Source organism: Colias croceus, chromosome 28, assembly GCF_905220415.1.
Source record: "Colias croceus chromosome 28, ilColCroc2.1".
Classification (NCBI taxonomy): Eukaryota; Metazoa; Arthropoda; class Insecta; order Lepidoptera; family Pieridae; genus Colias; species Colias croceus.
Genome location: NC_059564.1, coordinates 5,834,464 through 5,856,500, shown reverse-complemented (window position 1 = coordinate 5,856,500; position 22,037 = coordinate 5,834,464). Strand labels below are relative to the sequence as shown.

The 22,037-nt window shown below is 32.7% G+C and overlaps 1 protein-coding gene across 3 annotated transcripts; it reads left to right on the top strand.

The window, feature by feature from the left end:
- The first annotated feature begins 415 nt into the window (after positions 1-415).
- Positions 416-15,053, top strand: LOC123704042. 3 transcript variants are annotated; one of them, XM_045652295.1, is made up of 6 exons: positions 416-590; positions 4,443-4,539; positions 5,312-5,402; positions 10,375-10,419; positions 10,776-10,883; positions 14,577-15,053. In XM_045652295.1, exons 2-6 carry the CDS (start codon positions 4,473-4,475, stop codon positions 14,599-14,601), a joined length of 336 nt encoding a protein of 111 aa, XP_045508251.1. In that variant the 5' UTR covers positions 416-590; positions 4,443-4,472; the 3' UTR covers positions 14,602-15,053. The 3 variants fall into 3 exon arrangements, with proteins under 3 accessions (XP_045508251.1, XP_045508252.1, XP_045508253.1); XM_045652296.1 differs by having other exon boundaries at positions 416-594; XM_045652297.1 differs by lacking the exon at positions 10,375-10,419.
- Positions 15,054-22,037: the final 6,984 nt, after the last annotated feature.

Below are 22,037 nucleotides of genomic sequence, written 5' to 3'. Positions count from 1 at the left end.
TTGTATTTATTCTTTGACAGAAACCTAACTTGACCTAACGTGAAAGTGTAGCTCACTAAAGCTCATGTAGTGTAGCACTAGTAAATAGACGCCAAAAATATGCAAAAACATGCGTAAAAATGTGTGCACATTATACACAATTTTAGAAATAAATTAAAAACAGATTTCATTGTGAAATACATTTGTGTTAGTTAATTTAATTTTAACAGCTCTACAATTGAAAATTAATAAATTTTAGCAATAAAGAAACTCCAGAGATTGTCGGGAACAAATAAAAACATATTTTTTGGTAAAAGTTTATTTATTCAATATATACAATAATTATAGTACATTTACAAAATGTATCTCAATTTGTATTTTATCTACAACAAAAAAGCATAATTAAATTATCGTAATAGTTTAAAGTCAGCGATCATCATCAAACAATTGTTATGTATTATAATAATTCCAGGTATGGCTGAAGGGGTGCAGGCGTGAGAGGGGGCGGGGGGGGGGAGGCATGGGAAAGGTATATAAAAGAAAATGCGCCATCGAGACGGCAGTAACACCTGTGGCTTTGGTTGTGTATTGCGTGCACGTCATTGGATTTTGTAAGTAAATAATGCACGATATACCTAAATTACAAAATATGTATAAATATTATTTTTTTTAGTCGTATTTTCAGTTTATTTGTAATTGTAATTTTTGTCAGTTAAAAAAAACATTATGTATTTTAATTTCAAGTTTGTCGAAACAATAATATTATTATGCTTTGCATTATTATTTTATCGTGTGCCAATCGTAGTTCCCTAATTTTTAGAAAACTTAACTACATTTACTTTTTATCGAAAAGCTCTTTACAAGAATAATTTTCCTGTTTCCTGTTTTGTAAAGTTGAATTTATATTCTATAATCCAAAATTACCTAAGTCAATCGCTCATGAAAAAAATAAGTAGAGTAGGTACTCTACTTATTTTTTTCATGAGCGATTTAATAACACCTTTATCTTTCCTGCCAATGCAACAGTAACTTACATATTTTACGAGTATATAGCAAAACGACATATTAATACTTATTATAATATAATGAAAAGCATTTCTTGTGTTACGTAGAAAGTTGAAACAATAATTATTTATTTATAAAATATCTATTATCTGACTCTGAGTTGTGCTTAGTCGAAAAGTGTAGATCACGTTACTTACACGTCACGTTACTTACAAAGTTACGAGTTAGCTTGGTATTATTAAGAAGCCCCATAAAATAAAAATAAAATTGCCTTGGCGGGTCCCCGTATAAAAATTTGTTTGGTGGCCCTTAGGAAGGGTGATTTCTCACAAAAGAAAAAAAAATGTTTGCATAAAATTAAAAGAAATATTTATTCATCAATATAATCTTATCACTTATTCCAAAATTTTTGCAAACAATTCAAATTAAATATACACACAGGAGGCCAGAAAATTGTTTTTTTTGACTTTTGTCTTTTCGGAAAAAAAAATTGGGAAGTTTTTAGTAATTTTTGCTTACGCACGTTGGGGGCCCCCTTGGCCCTGGGGCCCCTTATAATTGATACGGCTGATACGGCGGTAGCTACGCCCCTGAAAATAAGCCTTTATTACTGCAAAAACATTACAAGCTATTACAAATATCTTACACTATTACATGCCGTTGACATTATTCGTTATTTATTTTTATTCCTATATTATATTGTATATTATTTTAAACGTTTTTAATATTTATTACATTAGCTGTTAATCTATATAATCCGCAAACTTGGTTCTTCTATAGCAGCTTGTCTTCCGACAAAGATCTCCCCTAAGGATTTCCATTTCTATTTATTTATTTATTTATTTCGCTCTATTTTTATAGCTTTTCTGAACCATTCCGGGCCAGCTATCTTTTTAATATCGTCTTCCCACCCCTTGAACTGTCTTCCTCATTTTCGTATACCATCACGGGGGTACCATTCTCTTAATAGTCCTTGTCCATTTTTCTTCCTTATCTCTCAACATATGTCCAGTCCATAATAAGTGTTTCATATGGCTGAATTGGTCAGGCATCCGCCCCGGAATGGCGCGAAGGATGCGGGTTCGAGTCCCGCCTCGTGATCGAATTTTTTCTATTCTTTATAAATTTATATTTATAAAGCAAATTATAAAGCATTTGAATGCCATAAAACAAAAAATATTAATTTCAAGGAAGGCTATACCCATGTTACGTGTCCGTGTTTTATTGTGACAAAACCAAAACTAAAAGTAATTACACAAAATGCCTAGACAAAGCCCTCGCAAATATTAAATATCATTTTTTATGGAAAAAAACCATAATAATATGTAATTACGATGTTAGGTAGAAATCGTAAAAGTGTGAAAATTAAAGGTAATTTCATGATTTTTTTTTTATCAAGTCAATTTTAATATTTTATGTTTTCGATCAAACAGAATTATCGAAAATATCATCTAAGTATTTTATTTTTTAGATTTGTACTTTAATATTATACGTATCATCTGGTAGAAGGTTGGTTATTTTGCTATATACTTACCCACTCTTAAGAGCAACACAAGCGGAGAAATGAAAACTTATCAGACTGGGAAAACATAATGTTCTTTTCCGTCACATTACTGAAACACAGTATATCTATATACATCTATATATATAAAACTCAAAGGTGACTGATATAGTGATCTATCAACGCACAGCCCAAACCACTGGACGTATCGGGCTGAAATTTGGCATGCAGGTAGATGTCATAACGTAGGCGTCCCCTAAGAAAGGATTTCCCGAAATTATGGCGGGAACGAGGAAAAACGGTGATGCACGTACAAAGTCATGGGCGGAAGCTAGTTAACAATAAGCTTTGCATATTTTATAATAAAATTTCAAATAATACTTTTAATTTAAGTTTCAAAGGTTTTAAGTCGATAATTTTTCTTACATTTCCATTTTAATATAATGTTGTTTTATTACTTTTCGATACGATAAACAGAGAAAAGGATCATTAATTGTTCAGTGAAATATCGAGAATGAAACAAAAAGCCTGCAGCCTGCAGTCGGCAGAGGCCCGAACCAACGGAACTATGTAGCTTCCGATTTACGTCCTGAAACATCAACTGTTTTACTGTTTATAAACTACGTTTGTTGTTTTTTTTTTCTTGTCGCTGACGATTCGAACTTGAAACAGTTCTTCTTTCAATTATTTTATAATAACTATATTAATTATTAAATTAAATAACTTTAAATCGTTTTAAAATAATAGTTTATTTTATTTTTAAATTAATAACAAATAGTAAAAGCTTTTAATCTAATTGACTAATTTCAAAAGTTATAACCGACATGTAACAGGTGTTTGAGATTAAAGACTTTACGACTCATTATAAAAGTACATAAACTTGCTCTGTGATAAAAGCGAATCGAACAGAGGAAAGTAGCAGGTACACCCCATGGGTACACCATTATATTCATTTAAAATATTTTAAAAGTAAGTAATAATTTGATTCAGTCCCTGATTAATGAAGTGTCACAAACTTTTAACACCTATTTAACCCACGACACCTCGCCGCGACCGCCGTTAATTAAATCCAAATAAAAACATATTAATTAAAAGTTGGCAAGTTATCTAATTAGAAGTCAAAATATTAAAACATTAATGCTAATAAAGGAAAGGTCGATCTGTATTTGATATGTTAATCGTGTTGGTGGGAGCAGAATCAATAACTTTGGGCAGTTTTGTTTGCGAGTTTAGTATTTTTCTGTTTTAATAATTTGCTGCTAAAGGGCGGATTGTATTAAAATAGCTTCGGCCGTTGGTGCCCGTAAGCTAAGGGCAGCTGTTATTTTAGGATCCATAAATAAAAGTAGGTACTTACAATAACCAGTTTTGTGCTTCGGAAGAAAGTCGACACGTGATGATACGGACTGAGATATAAAATCTTTATAAAATTCAATAAATTTATATCGTGATTTGCAGCCCTATCATAATAATAATATTGTCTAGTCAGTGATCATGGATCTGTATTTCGAAATTCAAATTCCCCGCACTATTTTTTTTCGCTACGTTAAGTTTTGTTTTTCCGTTTCTTTTTTTTTAATTATCAGTTTTTCGGTCTTCATTGAAATTTCTTTGTTTAGTATTTAAATAATTTACTTACTATTATCTAACGTTTTCTTAGAACGTTTTTAAAAAGTATAGGTATCTATTTTATGGAAATAATATTATCATGTTTTATTTCCCGCCGTTTAGCTCTCTACAAGAGAGAACATATTAAGGGATTCGAATTGCATTTGAATAAAGAACGATAGTATTTTCTTGTTGATTCGAAATTCCAAATTTGAATAATTAACATTGTCGTCAGTCTGCCATTGACCACGCTCGACGTTCACTGTGAAGTTCTCGTAACTTCGATATAATTATATTTTATTGTGATATTGTGAAAAATTTATATAAGAACGTATTTACTGTACGCTAGCTCGTGAAGCAGTGCTGTGACGTGGGTGAGATGTGGGCGCACGTGTTTGCGATCGCGCTGCTCTGCGCCGCCATGGCGGTCGCTGACCATAAGCGAGGTATTTTATTAATATTATAATAATAATAATATTTTAAAGTGTGAAAGCTAAGTGTGAAAGCATTAACTAGTTATTCCTCTTTATAATTATTTTATTTTGCTTCACAATATTGTGTTTGTGTGTGAGAGAGAGAGAGGTCCAAATATTGTTAATTATTTTATATCAATTGTTTTCTGATTAATGTAGTTAAAAATGAAAATGCATAAGTTTTTAGAAACTAGAAAGGTGTGGATAGGCTAATTAGCCAGAATGTGAGCCAGAATTTACTTCAGTTGTCACTTTTCGCTTAAAATAGTAGCCATGCCATTTTAGTTTGACATCTAATTGTGTGTGTGTTAGCGTGCCGTTTTCGAAGATCGAATGTTGTGTTGGTAACCTATCTACACTTTTTAACTTATAATATAACTAGCTTACGGCCCGCGGCTTCGCCCCTGTGTTTTACCCCGGTAAAAAATAACCTATGTCACTCTCTACAATTGATTACTATCTATAGACACAAAAATCTTCTAATAAAATCGTTCCGTTGCGACTTCATTAGTTGTTAAATCTATGTTATTTTAAAACTGAAGTGTTTATTTTTTTGACCGCGCTAATCTTAAGAACTATTGGTCCTATTTGAACAATTCTTTCGGTGTTAGATAGCCCATTTATCGAGGAAGGCATCAGATATCATCACGCTAAGACCAACAGAGCGGAGCAATGCGGGTAAAATTGCGGAGCACAACTAGTGTGTAACATACGTAAGGCTTGATTGCAATGTGTTGTGTCGCAGAGGAGCGCGAGGCGAAGGTGGGCGGCGGCTTCTGGCTGGGCGGGCGCTACGGCCGCTCGCTGCACACGCTCGTCACCTCGCGGAATGACCGGTAAGCTCTGCATGTACTTCTATATTTATTTATATCAATAATACTGTTCTAATAAGATTATAAATGCGAAAGTTTTTGAGGATGGATGTATGTGTACCTAATGTGTATGTATGTTTGTTACTCTTTCGCGCAAATACTACTGAACCGATTACGATGAAATATAGCACACATGTAGAGGGTAACTTGGATTAACACATTGCATAGGTTTTATCCCGGAAATCCCACGGGAACGAAAATTATGCGGGTTTTTCTTTGAAACGCGGGCGGATAGCTACATATTTATTTTATAAAGCCCAAGAGAATGTCCATTGAGTATACAGAAATTGGTTGTTTATTTGTTCTACTGTTGATTTAATTTGTTATTACTCATCAATCCTTGGTCAACTGTTGAACTACTGTACCTACTCGCCATGCGCACCGACAGCATCACAATAGAATATATGTATATACATAATATTATTATAATATAATAACATTATTTTATTTATTTATTATACTTTATTGCATTGAAAATACATAAACACATATAACAAAAACAAGACTACAGAAACAGCAAAGGGCAGCCTTATCGCTAGGTAGCGATCTCTACCAGGCAACCCAACAATCAGAGGAAATATAACAATATGATGTGGGTGAGCAAAAATAAGGCAATACTAACACATTGAAAAATGTACAAAATAGACATATACAAAGCAAACATAATTACTTACTAATAGTAATATAAAATACATAAAAATAATGAAAAAAATAAATACACAAATGCGATATAAAGTATATTAAGAAGAGCTGGAACGTCAACACATTTACACATTGCACATGTTAGGCCGGGAGATACTGACACAAAATTTCGGGTCATTTGTAACAGGATGGCGGTCTAGAGGGGTCTTACTTATCCGACGAGTGTGACTTACGCCCACGCGACTAGTCCGCCGGTACCAGCGTTCTGACCATCATTTTTCTTTTTGTCATTGCGTAATAAGACCTCTGTAGAACCGCCATTCTGTTACAAATGACCCGAAATTTTGTGTCAGTATCTCCCGGCCTATGTATGTGTCATATTTTGCAATTGTTTATAAATACAGGGTGATGTAATTGGTGTAGTACGAATATCTAAGAATTATATACTATTTTACAGTATTTAATAAAATCATTTAATTTTTTGTTCATAATCAATAGAAATGTCAATTTTTCTCACCAAGGTGGAAATTTGGATGTTAAGGATCTTGTTAGAAAAATATAAATTTTGACTAAAATCGGCATTTTTTTTTTTCAAAAATCAAATTACTAATTAATAATCAGAGTTATCACCATTTACATTAATTTACAAACGATATCGGTTGTTCTTACTTAAAATTGAATACCAATGTCTTATTGCGTTTGCGGTATGTGTTCTTTGGAAGTGTTCGTAAAGTTGTTGATCCGTAATTAAATTTTGCGGAAAAAGTTTTAGAGCGCTTAGTTGTGACATATCCTAAGCATATTCAATAGAATTAAAAGACGAGCGAATATGCAAGCCAGTCTAAAACTTGAATATTTTCTAAAATGAAACTAGAGCCGCATTTATTTTTGAACATACTGTAAGCGAAAATGCATAAGTGTGAGTACTGTGAACATGCCAGCTTTGCTTAATTGACCGATAATAATTATAATAAATAATTATACATATACACTTACATACTTACAATACATACAATAAATACATAAATACACATACAAATACATATCCATAGCACATATAGAATATACATAATTATGTACAAGATAAACATTAGTAACTATGCATTAAAGAAGGAATCAGAAAAAATAGAATAAAACAACAAATAAAAATAAACGTAAATACGACAGCTACACAAAATTATACAAGAGATAAATAATAATTTTTTTAATTAAAATTTAAAAGCGCTCAAATTTTGAGCACTTCTGATATTTGCGGGGAGAGAGTTCCATTGTTTAGTCCCACTTAAAAAATTGGCCAGGTTTGGCAATTTCATATGTCCCCAGTATAGGTATATACCTACCTAGTCCATCTAGTCATCATAGTTAATTTAAAGAAAACCAAAGATATCTCTAAATCATTAAAAATACATAAATTAATAAGATAATTAAAAGCTTCTAAATAAAGCAGCATTGGAAACGTCACAGACATAACAAGCTCGGCGAAACGATGCTAAACGTTTGATTGCTGCGGCCCGCGGCAGTTACGGTGATTGCTCGTAATGTATATAGCCGCATTAAACTTATTTGAAACCAATCTGTTTCATTGCACCGTGCAATTTAATTAATACATTTTTACTGAAAATCACTTCAAGCAAATCCATACTAATATTATAAATGCGAAAGTAACACTGTCTGTCTGTCTGTCTGTTACTCAATCACGCCTAAACTACTGAACCAATTTGCATGAAATTTGGTATGGAGATATTTTGATACCCGAGAAAGGACATAGGCTACCTTTTATTGCGATATATGTACCACGGGCGAAGCCGAGGCGGACGACTAGTAATTTATATAGTTACAAAAATCACACTTAAACACATAAAATTATTGTATAATCACCGGTCCTTAATAAGTGTGCAAAGTTTGAATTAAATCTGTATTGTAAAGTGGGTAAAAAGGAGTCGGTTACATACAAACAGAGGTGAAGCTCATAAAAGCGTGTTCAAAATTAAAAAAAAATAATAATTATAAGAATAGTCACAATCTCGATTTGAGGAGGGGTTCGAACTCGTTTCCTTCACCTTACGTGCGCAGCGCGCTTCGCCTTAACGTCTTAAGGCCACACATGAAACCTCATCAGCGGCAATTAATAATAATTAATTAATTGTAAATCTGAATTTAATTAACTTGTCGCTTGTGAAAAACGTTTTATTTTAATAATGGTAATTGGTCAAGTATCCCTTTAGCTCGTCCTGAATATTAAAAAATAAATATAGTTTTTTTAATAATTATGTACCTTTGTAATATGTAGGGTAAACGCAGCTATCAACGACCCATCGAAAATCTGAAGGTATTACCGACCTATAAAAGTAATTCGAAATTTAAACGTTTCCAGAACTATTCTAGCTATAGGTAGGCAAAGTTATACACGAATTTATTACTTGAGCATCGTATACTTTAACGTTAGAGTGAGTAACTGAGCAAAAAAGAGTTAAAATGCGTAAGTTGCTGCGGGGTAGCGTGGAAGCAGGACGTGTCGTACTGTTCCGTTGTTCCTTCGGGTAAGTACTGTGAGTATCTTTTTAAGACATTTACAAACAAATGACATCTATACTTTAATTTATATTACTAAATGTCAATGTATTTAAGTGTCAACTTTTCATTTCTTACAACATTTTATTAATAAAAAGTAATTTGAAACGATAAAACTTAAAATTAAAATGGGACGGTGTTAGCTTCACCAGTTTAAGCCGCGGCAGGTATCAACGACCCGTAAGTCGGCAATGGCAGCAACGTAACTTTTTGTTTTATTTTCTTTTATGTTATTATATCACACTAACACAAGTGGTTTTATGGACCAGTTTAAATCTAAGCTATGAGTCTTCATAAAAATCTATTAGCGACTAAACTTTTTTGTCTAGTATTGTGTCTTTTAGCGTTGTCAATTTATACAAAGTTATGATATTTTCGAGGATCCCTATCGAATAGTTACAGAAGTAAATCATTGTTTTTTTTTTGTTTAAACAATATGCATTTGTTCATATTTTGTATGACATTAATCAATTATAATCTATTTTATAGTCTGATGATCAAATGAATTAAAATAACCATTTTTTTATGGGTCGGTAATACAATTTAGGTTTATACTTACATACTTTAATACCGACCCATGTGGGTCGGCAATAGCAACTATAGGAAGCTATTACCGATCGAATATAGATTGTTTAGTTTCTCATCTACAAATTCAAATTCAAATTGCTTTATTTGCAGAATGTAGAATAAAGATGTTTGTATATACAGATAATATTGCTCCTTAAACATTCTGCTCGTAATTGAGCGTGCAAATATATTTTTATTACTTTTATGACATAATAGGTGCCTATTAAAAATTATATTTTTAGGTTAAATTTAAAAAATTAAAAAAATTATATTTTTAGGTTTTTAGGTTAAATTAACATAAAACATATAATTAGGTATATTTTTTCCAGAAATATGGAGCCACGAAAGCGGCGAAAAGTATTCAGTAAAACACAACTCGCCGAAGCAATCAATCAAATAGCATAACGAAATATCCTAGAGTTTGAAATCCTTAATTTAATATATGTACATATATTAATAGTATTATGTTGATTAATTTAAAAGTTTATAATTATTTAGTTCATTACTAAAAAGTACTCATTTGTTTTATTAAAAATAACTACAATTAAAAATACGAATATATTTGCATTTTTATTTCATTTTATTAAGATCGGTAATCATCATCATCACTAGCTTCTATACATTCCATTGCTGGAAAAAGGCTTCCTCTCACATACGATCGGGAATAGCTGCATAAAAATCGTTAATAGCTTCACAGCCGTTTTTATGGGTCGGTAATAGCAACAATCGACTAAGTCACATTGTAAATTATTTTTTACAAGATAATCCTTTATTAGAATGTATTTGCTTCAATAAATACATTTTTTATACATAACACTAGCATATAAAATGAAATTATAAATCTTTAGAAGAACCAGTATACTTAAAAAATATGGTTGATTTTGAAATTGCCTTAGAGGGGTCGTTAATACCTGCGTTTACCTTAACAATTAATAAATGAATTTTAATTTGAATTTGGTAAGGTAAATCTTATAATTTACTTGTTAGATGTTGTGCAGCGCGGTTTCACCCGCGGACGAACCCGCCTGCAAAATCGAGTAATAACCTACCTATAATCCTGTAAAATTTCATCCAAATTTTGAAGTAAGAGTAACCAACCACACACTTTCTGTATTAGTATGATATATTTGTAAATATGTGTGTGTGCATTGTGCAGGATGCGTCGCTGGGAAGGCGACTCGGAGGATGAAACGACAAATAGGTATAATGACGTCACACATACAGTAGAGCATAATTTTTGTTTATTGTATTTATTTTTATTTTCTGTTGTAGATGATATTTTGTTATTATTTAAGTGTCTCAGTACTTATTTCTAGATCATTCACAGTATATAAATTATAAATGCATTCGAATAATTTACTGTTTCTAAACAAAACATCGTAAGCGTTTTCATTGGAGACATTAAACACGAATTTCGCGATGTGGTGTTTCTGATTGTCACAATGCGTTGTGCGCGTTTTCATTAGAGCCATTATTTCGCGATGTGGTGTCATTGTACTTTTCTCTCTGTCACATTTTCAATAATCGAGTGTGTTTGAGTGGCATTATTGTGGTCAGGTTCTTCATGGGCAGTCGGTACGGCAAGCGCGCGCCAGCGCCGCTCAGCGACCTGGAGCGCTGGAAGCGCGAGCTGTGCGACTGCGCGCCGCACCACGCTTACAAGAGGTGAGTCCCGCGACTGAGCAGGCTCGTGGGCAGCACACGCACCCAAAACCATGAGAGAAAGAATACGAACAGTTGAAAAGTGTGTAAGAGGCGTGCAAAATTCTTACCTGTTTTAGTAGAGTTGACAAAAAATAATTAAATAAACAGTAATATTTTATCAGGGACAGCACAACACATACCTACTACTAAACTCAGTACATATAAATGTATCATTGCGACATATAAATAAATTTTGTGAATGTCGTTTTAAATAATAATTCAGAAGCAATCATATGGCATATTAAGTTTACAGTTGTGGTAAAATTTGGATCACTTCAAACAATTTCGTAAATGCGCGTTCGTTGTGCCAGCCCTGCATTTTTCAACTCGAGCGACCGCACACGGGCACATTTGACAGTTGCGGCTCGTGACGTTTACGCAAGAGCAACTTTTGCCTCGGCAACTATTTTGTCTCTCCTATCAACTCTATGGGGAGTTGCGTCGCTACGTGCGCACACTTTCATGCTAGCCCATAGGTGGGAGAGACAAAATAGTTGCGGAGACAATAGTTGCTCTTGCGCGCTAGCTCTAACACGCATACGTCACAGAGCAAGTAGTATAGGCTAGTATATGGCATACGTGCGTATGATTGCAGTAGTTTAAGCGGTCGACGCGCTTATATGTATAGTAACTACATATTTAGTAATCTGTAGTATTATGAAGCGCACGTGCCGTCTCTGTTTCTTTACTCATGTGCGATAGGGTGACCTTGTGTGTAATTTTACACGAGAACTTATTTAACTATACATGCTTATCTGAAAAAAAAATAATAAAAGAAGTTATCGTGATGCCGGCAAGTGATAGTTTTTTTTTCTATTTGTAAGACCCGCGTTCGAATCAACGTCCTACGCCATTCCGCGGCTACGCCGTAGACCTCACCTCGGCGATCGAATAATTTCATCTAAAAATCTAACTCTTTCGGTTAAGACAATTTAAATGAAATTAATTATTATTTGAAAAAGATCACTCTTCATAGTATTAATTATAATATTATATTCTGTGCTCTACATTGATACGTTAGAAGGAATAATAATGGAATTAACTAAGAAATTTTGAAAAATCTTATTTGAAATCCGTAAAAAAAATTACTTAAAAACTTTCATCACACACATCTCCAATGAATATATTTTAAGTAACAAATAGTATATACAGTACAGTATAGTACATATTATAAAATAACCAAAAAAAAATTTAACATAATTGTACAAGATCCAAACACTATACTTGCCGCAAACCATCTATTTACTTCATTAAAATTATCATCATAATATATAATTATTATCACGACCTTAACTGAGGTATATTTACAGAAATTAATGAATTTGCTGAAAACCTCCTTCTTTGAACTTTGCTCAATCTCATTCCTCCTGTTATTGTGAAAATTTATGTTTATAGAAATTATCCAAACTTTTTGACACCGGAAGGAAGTTAGCGCGGAAAGTTTATTTTTTTTAATTATTAATATCTCAAAAAATTGCTCCTTAAATGCTCCATCAGAATCTGTAATTGCTCCACTTCTATAATTATTAGTTTATTTTTAATTAATTTTTTAAAAAATCCAAATACTGGAAACTTGATTTCCCCATAGAATGAAAAATATTCACTTTTCATAAAAAATTTTTTTGCAAAAAAATTGCTCCCGATTTGCTCTATCAATTACAAAAAAAAAATTATTTAATTTTGATAATTTTTACAATAATTAACTGAAAAACTATGTTTGCATAGTAAACTACTGCGCTGTGACGTCATCAATTATTGTCGTTGCGACGCATAAGGGCCATATTTACATGTATCAGCACTGCAGCGATATCTGTAGACTGATTATGTTTTCTTATTTATATTATTTACTAGATAGATTTCTGCCCGCCGCTTCGCCCGCGTTTTCAAAGGAAAACTCGCATAGTTCCCGCAAACGATAGCAACTTGACACCGAAAGATGAAACAAGCGACTGAAACACAAATTAATTAAAAATTACTTGAAGTTTTAATAATATGAATAAACGTAATATGCGAGTTTAGGGATGGGTAGGGAAATGTTTATAAATAAACCTATAATAAGAATGATTTTAAATACATAATAATATCTGTTTCTTTCAACTTTTGCTAGATGAAACTCAATAATTAATTTATGTCATAAGTAAAATTTTTATGTAAAACCTATTGTCAAAAATAATTCTTTATATAATTATATATTATATTATATATTTATTATATTATATATTTATTATATTATATATCCATACTAATATTATAAATGCGAAAGTAACTCTGTCTGTATGTCTGTTACTCAATCACGCCTAAACTACTGACCCAATTTTCATGAAATTTGGTATGGAGATATTTTGATACCCGAGAAAGGACATAAGCTATCTCGAGAAAATGACGCAATCCCGGAAATCCCACGGGAACGGGAACTATGCGGGCTATTCTTTGACTGCGCGAGCGAAGCCGCGGGCGGAAATCTAGTAAATAATATAAATAAGAAAATATAAACATTAAGGTCTTAATAGATATCGCTGCAGTGCTGATACATGTAAATATGGCCCATAAGCGTCGCAACGACAATAATAAGATGACGTCACAGCGCAGTAGTTTACTATGCAAACATAGTTTTTCAGTTAATTATTGTAAAAATTATCAAAATTAAATATTTTTTTTTGTAATTGATAGAGCAAATCGGGAGCAATTTTTTTGCAAAAAAATTTTCTATGAAAAGTGAATATTTTTCATTCTAGAGGGAAATCAAGTTTTCAGTATTTGGATTTTTTTTTAAATTAATTAAAAATAAACTAATAATTATAGAAGTGGAGCAATTACAGATTCTGATGGAGCATTTAAGGAGCAATTTTTTGAGATATTAATAATTAAAAAAAATAAACTTTCCGCGCTAACTTCCTTCCGGTATTTAAATCAACACAACATTTTTAAAATCAACAAAAATGGTTTAAAAATCTTTTTAGGGTTCCGAATCTCAAAAGGAACCCATAAGGGTGAACCTATAAAGGTTCACTTTGTTATCCGTCTGTCTGTCTCTCAAGAAGTTTTCTCAAGAAGGCGTATCACGGTGAAATTTATATTGATACTCAAGTCTACCGTTAAGCTGTGAAAAAATCAAACTTATAAGGCAACGCAATCAAAATATAAGTATAGACTTCATTTATACTGTAAATGAAATCAAGTTTCGACATTCGCAAGGGAATTAAAACCTACAGTGTACTTACTTCCAGTGAACACAGAATTTTAAAATTTGATACGAAGCAACGTTATAATTATAGCACAGATAAAGGAATAATTATTGTGAAAAATTTACAGAACAAAATATTAAAAAATGGGGAGCGTGAGGTTTTTTCGTTACGGAATTTCTCGATTCGGTCCCCGCGCTCAAGGCCCGCGCTCAAGGCCCGCGACAGAAGCTATGCAATAGCTTAAAAAAACAGACTTACACGGAACCCTCGGTGCGCGAGTGCGAGCGACGCGAGGGAGTGCCGGTTTTATTTTCATTTAAATAATATAAAACATTTTACCCACCTATTGATTACATTTTGTCCCACTTTATACGGACGGATTGAATTTAACAAAGATCGGTGACAATACAATAATTTAATAAGTTTATAGCGTGTATTTTTAGTTTTTAAACTATATTTATAATTTCAGGAGAGTGCTTCGTAACTCGGCTTGAGCTCACAGGCAGTCCAACATATTTTGTTACAACAATTAACTACTGGACCACATTTTCTACCTTCAACAGTATTTTATATCAGTTAATTTTGTATTAAATTATTGATTTTAAGCTTTATTTTAAGAAACGTTCTAGTCACTGACTTTTTAGTGTAATTGTTCTTACGTAAAAACCGGGCTGGAGGTTTTGACGTAAGCTTTTTCGAATTTGGTCTGATTTTTCCAATCTTGCCTTGGTATGTGTAATAATATACATATTTTTATTTTTTCTTAATAGCCGAGGAAGAGTCCGTTCTCACATGTTTTTAATAGGATACATTTTTTATAAAACCAATAAATCGCACCAAATTCGAAAGAATAATGTATAATTAATTAATTTATTATTAAGGTAATGTATGCTAAGTTGTTGACTGTATATTGTATATTAAAGAATAAATAAAAGCTGTAATATGATTTATGGAGTTTTATTGAACAGACCAAAATGGTAATTAAATGTACAAATAGTATCCTTCAGTGTTTGGCAGACCCACTAATTTTTTTGTATCTTAAATATTATATTATTACCTATAAATTATGTGGAAAGCCAAAATTCTCCAAATTTATTGAATCGTACTTTATAATGTAATAATATTTAAAAAAAGTCCCTATTAAATTAAATAATAAATTAAAGCTTTCTCGATCATTATAATGACATAATTATTATACTAATTAAGTTTAAATTCGTAGTACTAAACGAACAGTAAATAATATTGTGGTAATTAAACATTCGATATTTTTATTATTAAAATAAATTATTTTTTCTATTAATTTTATTTGATTCATATTACATTTTGTTTCAACTGTAACGGCCTAGTCCCTACCACCTACCACCACAGAATAACTACACAACCGACAACGCCGCACCATGGTCTAAAGTCGCCGCGTGCGACGTTGCCGGTTTGCTTCACGTAAAACATACCTAACGTAAATATACCCGTATACCGAATACAACCTTTCTACCACCCAAGAGTATACTTAATAATAAACTAATTCTACAAGCGGCAACGCCGCGCCGCGGTTTGCAGCTGCTGCGTGCGACGTTGCCATTTTCCTTCACGTATAACGTAAACAACCGCTTGTGCGTCGCGGCCGCACCGTTAGGTACTTTCTTTATACAAAAGACGTTGCAGTAATCAGTATTTTCATAACTTTTTTTTTTTGCTTTTATTACTGCAATCTTTTCTCTTTACTTACAGAAATACGGTACAAATTCTTATCATTTTAAATACGTTATTTAGCTTGAATTTTTCATAAACATTATTTTTTTTCCTCATCTATATATATATGTATATAAAACTCAAAGGTGACTGATATAGTGATCTATCAATGCACAGCCCAAACCACTGGACGTATCGGGCTGAAATTTGGCATGCAGGTAGATGTCATAACGTAGGCGTCCCCTAAGAAAGGATTTCCCGAAATTCTTGCGGGAACGGGGAAAAACGGGGATGCACGTACAAAGTCGTGGGCGTGAGCTAGTGTTAAATATAATCTTTGGAGTTAAAATATTGCATCGCGAAGTGATTTTCTGTCGTTGTGATACGAACGGCCGCGGCGCCCTGCGTCAGGCGTGCGACAAGCTGTGCTTTATAACTTGTTTAGTCGATAATAAGATAAACTCATGAAATTATTGTTAAGTCACCAATCCTTGAATGAAAACTGACCCTTTAAAGCTGAAATCGTGTGTAAAGATGTCTGTTAGTTTACGTCAGGAAATATTTGATCCTGGCCATCCTTAACAGGATAATAATTTGTATTGTCACCGGACCTTGATAAGTGTACAAAATTAGAATGAAATCCGTCGGATTAAAGTGGGTCAAAATCAAGTCGAAAGGAGTCGATTACATATTAAGTTTCAGGTGAAGCTAATAAAAGCGTGTTAAGAAGTCTTTTGAATATGAGTCTCAGTATGGATGTATAAAGTCGAGTTTGCCGACAACTACATTTTCATGGCACTTTCAGACACGAAAATTATCCTTAAAATATATTTAAGATATAGTTACATAGTACAATCTTGGCTTTGTTATAAAGTTTATTTTGTGAAGACGCCGGTATAAATTGCGACACAAATTGTGTTTGAGCTGTATGCATTTAAATAGGAATTGGCACTTGATATAAATTCACACACACAACAATATTATGAAAAGAATATTATGATTTTTTTAAGTTTCAAATAGTTTAACACGAATGTTTTGTACATATAAAATGCAATGTTATACATTTTAGAAAAATAATTCTTCTAAGTTACATAATGAGTTTTTACGACATACGTAACTTACATATATGTAATATTTTAAATTTTTATTAAAAAGCATGCACATTAAGTACTTTCAATTCTCGTTAAGAAACTTTTTAACACAAATTATAGATACTTATAATAACTATTATGGTTTTTCAATGTTAGAATGACGTCACTAATACTAGCGAGTAATGTGCTTTGTTCTTCCATAGATCTATACTATAATTACAAAGCTTAGAGTTTGTTCGTTTGCTTAAGCGCGCTAGTCTCAAGAACTACGGGTCCGATTTGAAAAAATATTTCGGTGCCTGATAGCCCATTTATCGTGAGAGACTATAATATGAATACCTCTAATATATGTGATACGGCTATATGTATAATATCATCACGCTTATATAATATTATAATTACTATTTACTAAGTAATACGGGTAAAACTGCGGAGCACAGCTTGTTACTAAATAATAATTTATTATGTAGTTACTACGGTGCTACGGTTGTCTCGTAGCGGCCTCGCTACGACAACGCTACAAGTGCGAATGTTTGTGCTCGCCCTACATAACAGAACACGACGTAGCTTTTCTTTATTTTCATTCATCTATACTAATATATAAAGCTGAAGAGTTTTTTTGTTTGAACGCGAACTACTGGTCCGATTAGAAAAATTCTTTCAGTGTTAGATAGCATATCGAGGAAGGCTATATTATATCATCACGCTAAGACCGACAGGAGCGGATCAATGTGGGTGAAACCGCGGGGAACAGCTAGTTCATAATATAGCTACTAATTCAATAAATAGACAACCAAAAAAATATTTATAGTTTAGTAAAAATTATAAACACACTAAAGTAACAAAATGTATTGTCGCCGATCCTTGATAAGTGTACAAAGTTTGAATTAAAGGTTCGTTTCAGTTCGTTTAAGGTGGTTCAAATTCGAGTCTAAAGGAGTTGGTTACATACAAACATAATATAAGCATACACACATACAGATGGAACACATAATATTATGATCATGTAAAAGCGTGCGAATATCATAAACTTTTTGTAAAATATTTCCAATTTTTTTCTGTGGAATATTCTTATATTTTTATTTCATTGCAAACATTTTTTAGAACAAAATTAAAGTCATAATCGGAGCCCACATACGGCTAAATATACAGATAATTGCGAAATCTATCAAAAGGCAGCGCATCGCTCAAAGCGCAGGTGTGGGGCTAATTGAGTAATCGTTGTCTTTCTACAACCTTATGAGCTTAAAAATAACTTGTGCTATGATAGCTTGCCCTTCTATACAAATAATACAAAGCTGAATATATCGTACTAAGTATGTTTGTATGAACGCGCTGCCAGTATCGTTAATAATAAAAATATGTATTAGATCAGTGGTATTACGAAGTGAGGGTTAGTTATCATCTAATAAATAATAAATAATAATATAAACTCGAAGCATCTAAAGCTTGTTTACCTATTTTGTCGAAACATAGACATTCGTACTAAAGTAAAAATATTAGAAAATCTATATTAGAAAGAAGAAATTAAAAAAGAAAATTACATTCCAGTAGATATTTAATACCCAATTAGTGTCTCCCATGAACTCTAAGAATATAAAATGAATATAAGTTGTAAATTAAAACTGATTTATAAAGGGTATAGTGTGGCTTCTTCCTGCAAGTAATATTGCTTGTCAATGGTAAGCTTGCCTAGCTCAATAAGACGTTTGATTGAGTCTCCATTTATAGACCGTCGAGGATGCTTTACAAATGATTAATTAAGTTTTTATTCCTTTTCAGTATGGCCATTCCGATATTTAAAGTCTATCGTCTACATTGCTAGCTGTGCGCCGCGGTTTTATCCGACAATATCATTCCATAGTACAATTTGACTCTAGGTCTTCAACTATTTTCATTAATTGCAATAAATTCCGGGATTGAGTTAACATTTAGTAACTGGTACAACAAACATAGTTATTAACATAAACTTAAATTACAATGACACCCGTAAAAGCTTAATTGAGCTGTGACACGGGTGCCAATGCCCACCTCCATACATGAAATAAGTTCCATCTAAAAAAAAGTTAGCTATAACAAATAAACATAAAAGAAAGCGTTCAATCCTGACCAAAGGATTCATAATTCGGTTCCTGTAGCATTTTGAAGTTAACTATTATCCTGAGCGCGGGAGAAAGCTCAACTTGTTTTATCCCGGAATAGTTCGGTACCTATACAACTATCAAGTCGTTAATATAAACAAACTTCACAACTTAAGTATCAACAACGATAGATACGACTATAATTTTAACCAATTAAATAGATCACGACGATAAATTATACATTTTCTGACATTGAATAATATTTAAAATAACAGCTTTTTATGATTACGGTCTATATAAAATAATACAAAATTAGTTACAAATGTACCTAATAGAAGTAATATATCTAACGAACAAATAATGTATTGTTTGTGTTTGTGTTAACCCTTGAGCGTTTTATTCCGTCCCACGCTAGTTGTGTTTAGACCGATTTTTGACCGACTTCCAAAATTGATTTTTTCGATGATAATAATATTTAATTTATCCATACTAATATTATAAATGCGAAAGTAACTCTGTCTGTCTGTCTGTTACTCAATCACGCCTAAACTACTGAACCAATTTGCATGAAATTTGGTATGGAGATATTTTTATACCCGAGAAAGGACATAGGCTACATTTTATTTCGAAATATGTACCACGGGCGAAGCCGGGGCGGACCACTAGTAAGTAATATTTTATATAATTTATTTTTGAAGTGTAAAACTTCTTTATCGGGGTTGGAAAAAAATCTAGTGTAACATTTTTTTCGTTACGCGTGACATTTTTCCGTAACGTGCCATCTTTTTCTTATCCTTACCACGCGTGATTCGACGTATTTCTGTAAAGTTGCATATTATAGTAAATAAAATAACGAAGTTTCACTTCTTACACGTGTAGGTACACGCACACATTTTTTATAGTGTATGTATAGTAGTTCATTATGAGTCTATTCCATCGGTAACTTTGTCGCTATGAAACATGAAATTTATATTTATTCGTGAAGTTTTAAATCCATACTAAGTATTAATATCTATTATAAATGCGAAAGTAACTCTGTCTGTCTGTCTGTTACTCAATCACGCCTTAACTACAGAACCAATTTGCATGAAATTTAGTATAGAGATATTTTGATATCCGAGAAAGGACATATGATGTTTTATCCAGGAAATCCCACGGGAACAGGAACTATGCGGGTTTTTCTTTGACTGCGCGGGCGATGCCGCGGGTGGAAAGCTAGTAATAGGTACAATAAAGCTTTTTGTCACTGTAATTAGATCAGTAGTAGACAGATCATCAAATCAAATTTGGTACGGAGATATTTTTACAAATTGCATCTGAGAAAGGGCAGAGGATAAGTTTCAGTCCGGAAATACCTAAGCGGGTTTTCTTTTGCCTCCCGGGCGAAGCGTAAGCTTCAATACCTATCCAGTTAATCATACTAAATATTTATTATTTGAAAAACAAAGTCAGTGTACACGTGTGCCATTTTTGACATAAATGTGACAAAACAAGATTTACGATGAATTCGGCATTTGTTTTGTTTAACTGTTTGCCGGCGAGCAAACAGCGATCGGATAATATTTCCTGAAGACACACCAACAACAGGCACATGGATTCTGAAAATACTTATAATTATTATTTATTATCATAACTCTTAGAGATTATATTTTGATAACTACAAAGTTCAAGGAGTAGTTAATATTATAATATATATTTTTTCAATATGCTACTCTGCAAAGCTAAAATAATAAATTTTCAAATCCGGCCGAAAAGTAATGAGTAAAATATATAAAAAAAAATCAAATTCCATAGATTTAGAGAAAATCAAATCTTTCCTCTTTATAATTACAGATGCTTGCAACATAAAATACAATGCAAACAAAAGCTTAATCAGAACCGTAAATCAAAATAGATAAGTTCGCACGCCTCGTGAGCGCGCGCCCGAGCGTGGCGGTACAAAATTCATTAGGCAGATACCACACCCACGGCTTGCCTAAAGGGGGGAGGGGGGCAGTGATTTTTGAGTTAATGAAAAGTAAAACTAATTTTATTTTTAGACTTTTATGATTATTATCGATTCTTAACATGAACAATGTTCCTTTATGGTTTGGGAGAACAGGAAGAAAAAAAAGTTTTTTGCCTTAGGTAATAAAAATTTTACTATGCAATAATTTTATCTTAATAGTAGTAAGTAGGTACACCGAATAAACTTATACTCGGATAATAATTATCTTTCTTTAATAATTCCTGAGTAAATGAAAATATTAATACCTAGGCCGGGAGATACTACAGGGGTACGGTACGCAATGACAAAAAGTAAAATGATGTTCAGAACCTGGCACTGGCGGCCCAGTAGCGTAGGTGTTAGTCGAACTCGTCGGATAAATTACGAGTTCAAACAATTTGTTCCTCAAAAATTTTAGGATTTACCGATAGCCCATAAAAAAGAATTACTACCGCCTACTAATCGTTTAGCGAAAAAATAATTACTTATTGCTGATTTTCGGCGGTATGGCGACCATTTGGAACTGTCTGAAAAGTATAGCATGGCGATTTTCGTAGGTACATGGCTGCAGGACGATGATTAACTGTGCAAAAATTAGCCTGGTACAAATGGTTGAATATCTTTTTTTCAATTAACGCATTCGCGTCGGTATGACGGGCTGTAAGTATCACCGGAGAATTATGGCATGACACTACCGCCTACTTCTTTTTTATGGGCTATCGGTAAATCCTAATATTTGTTGTGGAACAAATCGTTTGACACTCGTAATTAATTATCCGACAATTTCGACTAACGCCCACGCGACTAGTCTCCCGGTACCAGCGTTCTGACCATGATTTTTCTTTTTGTCATTGCTTAAATATGACCCCTGTAGGACCCTGTAGGTTACAAATGACCCAAAATTTTGTGTCAGTATCTCCTAGTAGTTCAGGATATGAATTTATCCAGAATTTGTAGGACAATATGTCTGTTGAATTATATAAACATTAACTAACTAAGTGAAAACAAAAAAATCAGCTTGTTAGTAATCATTTATGATGACCTCGTTATCGATACACTTTGGAAAGGGGGACTCTTTGAAC